This window comes from Chrysemys picta, chromosome 1 (genome assembly GCF_011386835.1).
Source record: "Chrysemys picta bellii isolate R12L10 chromosome 1, ASM1138683v2, whole genome shotgun sequence".
Taxonomy (NCBI): Eukaryota; Metazoa; Chordata; order Testudines; family Emydidae; genus Chrysemys; species Chrysemys picta.
In genome coordinates, this window is record NC_088791.1 from 197737288 (window position 1) to 197746878 (window position 9591).

General features: G+C 41.2%; 1 protein-coding gene across 4 annotated transcripts in view; it reads right to left on the bottom strand.

Moving 5' to 3' along the window:
• C2CD2 (C2 calcium dependent domain containing 2) overlaps window positions 1–9265 on the bottom strand; it is a 48391-nt gene extending 39126 nt beyond the window's left edge. For 2 of the 4 annotated variants that reach the window (XM_065577809.1, XM_065577817.1), the window contains exons 1-2: window positions 8597–9265; window positions 5557–5655 (exon numbers count right to left, since the gene is read on the bottom strand). In XM_065577809.1, coding sequence (XP_065433881.1) covers window positions 5557–5655; window positions 8597–8863 — 366 coding nt within the window. In that variant the 5' untranslated portion in view covers window positions 8864–9265. The remainder of the gene's footprint in view (window positions 1–5556; window positions 5656–8596) is intronic. The other 2 variants (XM_065577813.1, XM_065577819.1) reach the window with 2 other exon arrangements.
• Between the last annotated feature and the right edge of the window lie 326 nt (window positions 9266–9591).

The following is a 9591-nucleotide window of genomic DNA, read 5'->3' on the forward strand; positions in this document are numbered from 1 at the left end:
TACTGTGTGTATATTTATATAATATATAGCTTTTTGTCTGGTGAAAAAAAAATTTCCCTGGAACCTAACCCCCCCTATTTACATTAATTCTTATGGGGAAATTGGATTCGCTTAACATCGTTTCGCTTAAAGTCGCATTTTTCAACGTTAAGCGAGGAGTTACTGTATCTATTTCAACAGTTGGTTATATAGTCCATAGGGTCACTAGTACAACTCCATAATAATAAACAGTTTAAAATAAACAGCAAGCCGAACAAACGACAAATACTCATTCTCAATCTGCTTATATCTCTCAGACTCAACCCAGAAGTCCTCAGTTTCATTCTGTTTCAAACAGAAACACCACAACACTTCTTTCAAAGACTAAGAAAGTTCTTTATAAAAGGTCATTCCTTCTTCTAGGAGGTCTAACATGTATACACTTACTTACACAGGTAATATAACTGTTTCCTTTATCCTAAAATGTGAAAGTCACGCCTGCTTAGACCTACACCCACTGGAATGGGTGCTCCATCTTTTCGTTCTCTACCTTGTCTCAATGGAATTAAAGGTAAAATAGCCATTATTTGTATGGTGAATTTATACATTAACCAGTGTTCTTATCTTCTAGCTCTGGTTCTTTTCTTATTCCCTTCTCCCCTGAGTTGTAATCAACAACAGTGGTTCTGAGCCACAAACTATTAAATAAAAAAAAAAATCTGTTAATTTCAAGATCCATCACAGACAAATATTTGCAGATCTGTAGTTTTAATTCAACAAGTTTAGACACTATTTTAACGAGAATGCGTCTATATAAATAAGAGTGTCTAAATTATTTTAAGTTTTCCCTTTCACAATTTACAGAAATTTTATATTTCTATCTCTCAGTCTGATTTTAACTTTTTAGATGAACTTTTTCCTCCGGTTCTCCAGATATACCTCTACCCTGATATAACGCTGTCCTTGGGAGCCAAAAAATCTTACTGCGTTATAGGTGAAACCCCGTTATATCGAACTTGCTTTGATCCGCTGGAGTGCGCAGCCCCGCCCCCCTGGAGCGCTGCTTTACCGCGTTATATCCGAATTTGTGTTATATCTGGGTAGAGGTATAGCTGAATTAGTAGGGGAACTTGTGTCTCAGTTTCAGTTTGCTCCCTCCTACCTCTCTAGAGAGCTACAAAATGTAAGCTACTCTTTTCTCCTTGAAGAAGTGGCAACATGCAGTTAAATAATTAAAATAAAGTGGTTTAGGTTTATTTTAGTTTGTATATTTGTTTTATTTCAATAAAATTGTTATGTACAGGTACTATATAAACCTCACACACTTCACACATTGTTCCAAATATTGCCCACGCCTCTGACATTCTATTCTTCCTACCCCCTCTAAACAAGTGGGACATATCCCATAATGAAATGGATTTTAAGTGGTAAATTTTTAGCTTCCCAGTAGCAGTATATTTAGGGTTTGTTAAGATGACTAGCTATACATATTTATTAAAACTCTCAGTGCATCACTAGCATTGGCTGGCCTTTTCTTTGAAAGAAAAGAAACAGGTGCTACTATACAACACAATTTTATTCCCAGATAAATAGCTTAATGAAGGTTGACTGCATATCAGTAATTTAGGAATAAAAATCCTTATAAGAAAAACCACACAATTAGAAAGCCAGAAAATTGAAGTTAAGGTTAAATTTACAATAAACCCCAGTGTTGGAAGGTATGCCAATTTATTCTTAGGCACCCAAACTATCTTAACTCTGCACTCAGAGTAGTGACCAGAGAAAGACAGGGCTCTCTTCTTCCACAACAGTTTCATCTCAGCCAGATCTCAGAAATACAAAAATCAGAGACTTCATCCAAGGCCATGCCTGGGTTAACCTTATTAGTCAGTGACCTTCAATAAGCAGCGTGAATCACAGATCATGTTTCTCTCCTGCCAGTAACCCAGAGTCTCTCCTCAGGAGTTCAGGGTAAGATGATGGGATGGATATCAAACATCTCAAGCGTGTTTTAAAACTAACTGATTGCCTTTTGCATGACTGGTCTTTACCTGCTCCTTCTCTCTCTTGGCCAGCTCCAAACGGGATTGAAAGGTTCCAACCACTACAACAGTGCTACCCTATACCACCTGCTCTTGGCAACATTGCTCAACTCTCTCAGCCAACCTACAGAACCAGCACAGTTGCAATGGCAGAGTAGCTTAATAAGGCCCTCAAGAGCAGGCTGCAAAGCCCAGCTGAAAATCACATGGCTGATTAGCCCACTAAATGAAGCTTTCCTTTCTCTAAACCACTTCCTTTCCCCCTCACCCCAGGGGGAATGTTTAGAGTATGAAGAATATGTCAAGCAGGCAATGTCAATGTTTTGAAGGAAAAGGAGGGATACTTTTCATTGTAGCTTAAAAACAACTAAATGGATTTCAAAACTTGCTCTTGCCTAGGCCAGATCCTTATGTGCCAAGTTCCAGACATGAGGAAAAAAACCAAAAGCAAAACACAAAACTTTTACTGCCAAGTAATAAGCCTTCTGGAAACAGGTGATGGAAATGCTGACCAAGTCAACTAAAGCAATGCAAGTACTTCTAAAAACAAATCACTTCATTCTATACAGTTAGGCCCTGTCCAAACTATATTTTTAATTGATTTTGTAACTGGTTAGAGGCTTGGTCACCTTCACTTGCAACAAGTCACATGGTTCACTTTGCATCCACACAGCCACTTTTCTGCCATTACAACCATGTTTGTTTGCCCACAGCTGGCATCCGGCCTAACCATCAGTGCTTCCTGGGAAATGCACCAGTTTCTTAGATTTTAAGCTCTTCAAGGAAGGGACAAAGTGTGTTGGGATATGTTTGTACAGTGCCTGGCATAATAGGGCCCTGATCCTAAGTGGGGTCTCTGGATCTACTGCAAAAACGAACAACATTCTGGCCAGATATCCACTAATACCTCAGTAGGAGATACAGTGCCCTGGTAGACTTGTTCACAGAGTAGAACCTGCATCATGTGGACTAATGCACTCAGGCATGTCCTCCTGCAGAGAGAGCTGAGAGGAAGGAGACTAATCACACAGAAGAGATACACACAACACATAAAAGAACCCCATGGTGTTTATGCATAATATTATGCATACATGTATTTACTTTACTGTCATTTTGTCCTTTCACTCCAATTCCTCTGTTGCATCCACTGTTGAGTCTTGTCATAATCCTAGTTGTGAGCTCTGAGGAAGGGATTGTGTTTTTTTAAATTAGGTTTGTAAAGCACATGGCATAATGGAGCCCTGATCCTTGAGTGAGGCCTCTAGATGCTCTTGTAATACAATCACAAATAAAAGGGTGCCAAACTGGTTGCAAGAAGATAGCCATGTGCCAACCATGGCTTCTGGCAAGGGCAAAATGCTCTTGGCTGCCACTGCATTGATAAACATGTGGGGCCTGGTCACACACCATGCTAGTAACTAGTTACAAACTCAAGTTGAAAGTTGCAGTGTGGACAGGGCCTTAAAAAAGGTTTCTATTCTGTATTATAGAATTTCCCGTTCTAATTTAATGTAGACCAATTCCAGGAACAGAACAATACAAAAGAACTACTTATTTCTCCATGAATTTACTATCAATGATCTTTGGATTTGCAATTAATGTTCTACAGGAAAACTACCAGAGTTTGCTAGGGAAAAAAAACCACACATGCATTTAAAAAAGGAGTGAAAGTATCTATCAAAGGGCTCCTTCTTTAATTTACAACTATTGTGCAGAGAGGCAAAATATATTTGAATTTCATGCAGTGTGTGTCTTAAACCAAGAAGAGTAAAGAAATTCATAGATAAAGTTGAAGCCATTTCCATAAAAACCTGCCTATATGATTAAGACAGTGTTCAACACAGTCCTGTCTGTATCTGACTTTTTTGCCAAAATGTTTCTCAGTGGAAAATGTAGATTTGTCAACACCAAAACTTATCATCTCAACTAAGCTTCCATCAGAAAGCTTTTTAGATCCAGGATGTTTTGTTTTGGGGTATTTTGGGGGTGTGGGGAAGGAAGAGAAGGAGGTGGAAGAGAAAGGAGATAAATGGAAGAGACCCAGATCAATGCCTAAATGGGATATGGGAGACCCAGGTTCTAGAGCAGGTATATCCCAGGGGAGTGCCCTAATCACCAGGCTATTGACTTTTCTGGTCTCGGCTGGTTCTACTTCCCCCTCCTCAAAATCCCCCAATCTCCCTCTTATGTGTGCTCCACAAAAAATATTTATATAGATTCATAGATTAAGGCCAGAAGGATCTACCATAATCATCTAGTCTGATCCCCTGTATAAAACAGGCCACAGAGCTTCCCTGATTGAATTAATTCCTGCTTGCACTAAAGCATCTCTTAGAAAAAACATCAATCTGATCCAGTGGTGGCCCAAAATACTATAGCCATAGTACTAGCAGATCCAGCCTCCGGAGGATTCCCCCTGTGTTGGGGAATCCTCAGATAATGTGAAGCCAACATAATAGCATCCTAGCCCCAACTGCTGGAGAAAAGGGAGATGCAGATGGGCATCCTTACATCCTGGGAGTTAAGACTCCCCTAACTTACTCTGTGGACTGGCTGAGCCATCAGCTAGCCTCAGGATTAGGGGTGTAGAAACACTCAGGTCTTACTCTGAATGCAGATCTGCCATATCAAATGATCTGGGCCCTTACCTTCCATTCAACGAAGAATTTGTTATTAAAAAACAAACAAAAAAACAAAACAAAAACAAACCTCAAATCGGGGAACCTAAAGTTAGACTACTCTGACTTATGTGCATAGTTCACAGGACTAACAGGAAGAGAGAAGTAATAAGAGAGTGGGTGCTTAGCACCTGTGAGAATCAGGCCACTTTGTGTTAGGGGCCTAACTGTAGGCATTTAAGTTTGAAAACTTAGTCATTAGCCTCTACAATTTTGTCCAAATTATGCCACCCAATGCAACTTCCACTGAAGACAGTAGAGTTGTGCTTGTGTATCTCACGGAAAGAATGTACATATTCAAATGGCCACATTCAGTCTTGTTTTAATGTTGTGTGCTTCTTAAAAAAAAAAAAAGAAAGAAAAAAAAAAAGCATTCATATGCTAGTTCTCACTTAATACCTTTTAGGGTGACTTTCCAGACCCATTAAAGACCAGGACAAAATTCACATTGAGTTCAACGGGGCCAAGATTTCACCCTTAGACTTTGTACCTACTTGGCCTATTCTTATCTGGTTGCAGTTAAGTAAAACTTTTAATCAACAAAACATTCTCCAGAATGTTCCTTTCCTTCCCCACCCTAAGCAGACTTTAACAATAACGGGAGGGGGAAATAATGGGAAAACATTTGGCCATGTGACCTTAACAGATGCATACATAAAACTAAGAATGAACTCAATTTTGTGATCAATTGCTAGTAGCCCTGAAACACACTCAAACTTATAATCGGCTCAAATAAGCATGCACAGGGTTTACAACAGTCCATAACTCAGAAAGTCCATTACCAAGCTTGACAAAGCTTAGTATTTTAAAAAGGAGTAACAATTTTAATCTATTAAGAGAAAACATTAAAAGTTTACCTTCTCTTGGGCTGACTTTACAACACTTACAACCCGTCTAACTGCTAGCTCCTGTGGCTGAGGAGTTGTGTCTTCTTCAAATGTAAGCAACAACAAATCCTAAGAAACAAGTACACGTTTTAATCAAATAAATTATTTTCACTTCAACATAATAGAGACACACTGTCATTAAAGTTTTTGAAACCATCAGATAATAGAAAGTGTCAGTTTTCATATATAAAATTGCAGGGGTTTTTAATCCTATCCACTATTCTCCACTACATAATGCAAGGAACATCCTGGAAAACCTATGCTGAATTTCACTCTCATAAGACCTGATTATGACTCATCTTGACAGCAATGGGAGGTGAGGGCACTCAACATATTGCAGGTAATTCTGTTGAATTCAATGAAGCTACTCTCATGAGTAAGGTTTTCTCACAGCTACCATAATATAAATATTTAAAAATAATAGTAACAACTGTTTTCAGGATCCGGCCTAATAACTCTAATACTATTCTACAGCATGTTATATGGCTGGCTGCATGATCTATCCCAAAATGAAGAGCTACCAAACAATTGTTTGAAAGATCTTTAAAAACACAATATTTTGTTTTTAATACTTAACAGAAAAACACTCCATGCCTACAACACTGACCAGAACCTAGGAAGAAGAATATGATGTAAACGTAACACACACAAAGAGGGGCAGAAAGAGATCCCTAAAATCCACTGCTTTGTGAAGTCACGTTTTCAGAAACAACAGTAATTACATTTTACTCATGCTGTGAGTGCTCATTGGCGGCTGCTGCATTAACAGACTTCCCAGGTTAAGTTTTGCTTTGGTATAAGAGTACACATGGAGGAATTTCATTAGCGTTGTGATGCTGACATTGTTCTGAGCATTTGGGAGCCTAGCTGAGGGAGTAACAACATATTGCAGTGTCAGGCAGTGAATTCATCAAAAGAAAAGGCTACAGAGGCTCTTTTGGGGAGGGTGTGTGTGAGAAGCAATGTTACTTTCTGTATTTGTTTGCCTACAGTGTGGTGTTAATTTCTGTCTCCTGGAACCTGTATCCAATTCATAACAATTCTTAAAATATTTATTTTTGCAGAACTCTGTCTTTCATCCTTTATCATAACACCCATAGTTCTCTCACACTGCACTGATATTTTAAGAGGACAATCAAAAGTATTTCCTATCGACCTTCCCCATTTACAATGATGCCTGGAGAATTTTAAATTTCACACACACATGCACACACATGGGTTGCTTAGAAATAACAGATTACTAACAAAAGATCACTGGCTTGGGGAGATGGTGGTGAAGAGTAAACATAAAAATCTACACTCAGAAACAACATTTCCCAGATGGTTAGAATTGGGTATTTCCAGCGACACAGCAAAGTTTCAATTTCAGTCCAGGAAATTAGGTTGTTGTGGCCTGAAGTACCCTTGCATCCCCCCTTCATATCCCAAGGTTTTTTGTTTTTTTTAAATAACATATATAAAGTTTTATGTCCTTTACACAAAGATACTGGGAGTAGAAAGGTAGGTCAAAGGTTGTGCATGTCAATTCAGACAATTTTTTTTTACGTTTTATATAAAATTCAAACATAAGTTGCATGACTGACATAAGGTTGAACATTATCTTATTTTACTCTATTCTGCTCCCCTCTACAAGACTGAGATCTGCCAGACAAACAAAAATAAGTTAAACAGAAGTAAACATCAAAAATCTGAAATGTGTTCAAAAACATACATGAGAGGGGCTAGAATTGACCAGTTTTGAGAGTTATATAAGGGGAAAAGTCTGGTTCATGATTGACATTAGAGTCATGTGACAAGTCAGGAAGCTTCTACTGTTTACCTCAGAGGTACAGGACAATGTTATCAATTGCTATGCAGAGTCTATCTTGATTGGTTAAGAGGTCAGTAACACCCTCTCTCCTGCACTTCTAGCCATCTCCCTTCTATATATCTTTTTAAAGGAAATAGTGGCTAGAATAAGAAAATTTCTAGATTTCACTGGCAAAGATATTCTGAATAAGTGTAACCATACACATATTTACTTCTTGTTTTGGCAAACATGGTAAACAGTGGGCAAGGCAAAGCAGAAGTCAAATAGTGACAATGACTTCAACATAATAAAATCAGGTAAACATTATGTATGTTTTATTAACAAATGTATATACAGTTAGCATTTTTCATAGTCCCCAAAAGACTTGATTCACGGTTAGCAAACGTAAGAATAAAACTAGAGTCTAGTAAAGTTCTAGCATGTTATTGGGATAGACAACACTTATTTAGCTCTCCTGGCAGACTACAACCACAAGAGAGCTCTGTAGGGGAGGTGTAAGTCTTTGGGTCGGATTCTACTTTCAGTTACACGAGTGTACATCCAGTTCATTGATGCTTTATACTGTACTCCTGATTTGTACAGCTGTAATGGAAAGCAAAATTTGGCTCTTGCATTTCCAAATTCATATGTATTTACCAAAATAGATTCGCCTTTTTAACGGAATGACAGTTCAAAAAAGTGGAAGGAATCATACTGATTTGGTAAGAAGTAGGAAGAAAGGTTTTAGTTTAAAGCTTCCAGAAGGCAATTATGATGAACAGTGAGTGTTCATTTATTTGGAAGGGAAAAAATAACTTGATAATTCCTTACGCTGTAGTCTTAAAAATCTGAGGTTCGGTTTTCAAATTACTCTCCAGGACTTTAACTTACACAAAAGTGCAGGTATAAAAGTCACAACAGTATTTAAAATACTACATATAAGATCCTTTTGGAATAAGAGACATAAAGCCATTTTTCCACTCCCCTTTCACCAGGTTCACTTCGATTTGAAACTCCATAAGAGTCAACAGGGTTACACCCCCATGAAATAGGACTGGGGAAACAGATCTACATTCAAAACCATGAGATCTCAAGGAACAGATACTTGCAATAAGTGCAGATGCCCATATTATGGTAACACAGACGACTGCAACGTCGTTTTCAGTGCAAGATTTCCACTATTTTTGTTTTCGTTTTTTTCCAGTATACACGGCCACTTACCCCTCTCACTTTGGCTTCTGCATTCAGGGCTGTTATCCAAGCTTTCTGCCACTGGGTCCTCCAGCTGTTCAGAGACAGCACCCAGGCCAATAGGGTGTCATTTCCCTGCAGAAGTTCATCCGACGACGGCGGTTTCCTCCTGCTGTTCCGCAGAGCGACCAGAGCATATTGCACCAGGTAGATGGCCAGAGTGACCAGGGCAGCCACAAACAGAGTGACCAGGGTAAACCACTGGATCTCGTCCACCCAATACGCCGGCCAAGCCATGACTGCACATAACCAGCCGGCTGCCCCGCTCCGCCCGCACGGTCTTCGCGTGCCAGGGTCCCTCCCCTCGCCGGGGGAGAAAAGTTCAAGGCATTTGCTTCTCCCGCGCTACCTCAGCCCGATCGCTGAGAGCACCGAGCTCGCCCTTTGCAATCCAATGACAGACGCCGGCTGGAGCACAGTCCGGCCCGAGGACGCCCTAGGGCAGAGCAGGCCAGAACACCCGCCCTTGAGCCGGAGCCACCCCGCAACAGAGGGAAATGACCGCCAGTCCCAGCCCGTGAAGGCGATGCCCGCAGGGGCCGCTAGGGTCCCGGGGCCCCTCGCCAGCAGCTTGCGCCGCTGCGTCCTCTGCGCGCTGCCCAGCCCAGGCTGCGCGGGGCGGGGAGCCTTGCAAGCGCCGGGCCCGACGGGCACCGCTCTCGCATGGCGCTGCGGCCTCTCCAGCACGCGGGGCGGGCGCTGGGCAGGACCAGCGCCCGCCCCGCGCGCCGAGCTGCTCCGCCCCCGCTTCGACCTGGAGCCGGTGGCCAGCGCCACCGCCGCTACTTCCTCGGCCCTTCGCAGCCTGCGCCCCCTCATAGCACAGCCACAGGCGCCTTAGTCCTTAAAGGCGCAGCAGCGCCCAGCCTGTGCAAACACTGGGGTGACAGGGTAGGAAATAGGTGCGGGGGGGCTTCGAAGGGGCCCAGAAGTGTGTAGCGATGGACTGCAGTGCTGTCGTTCGT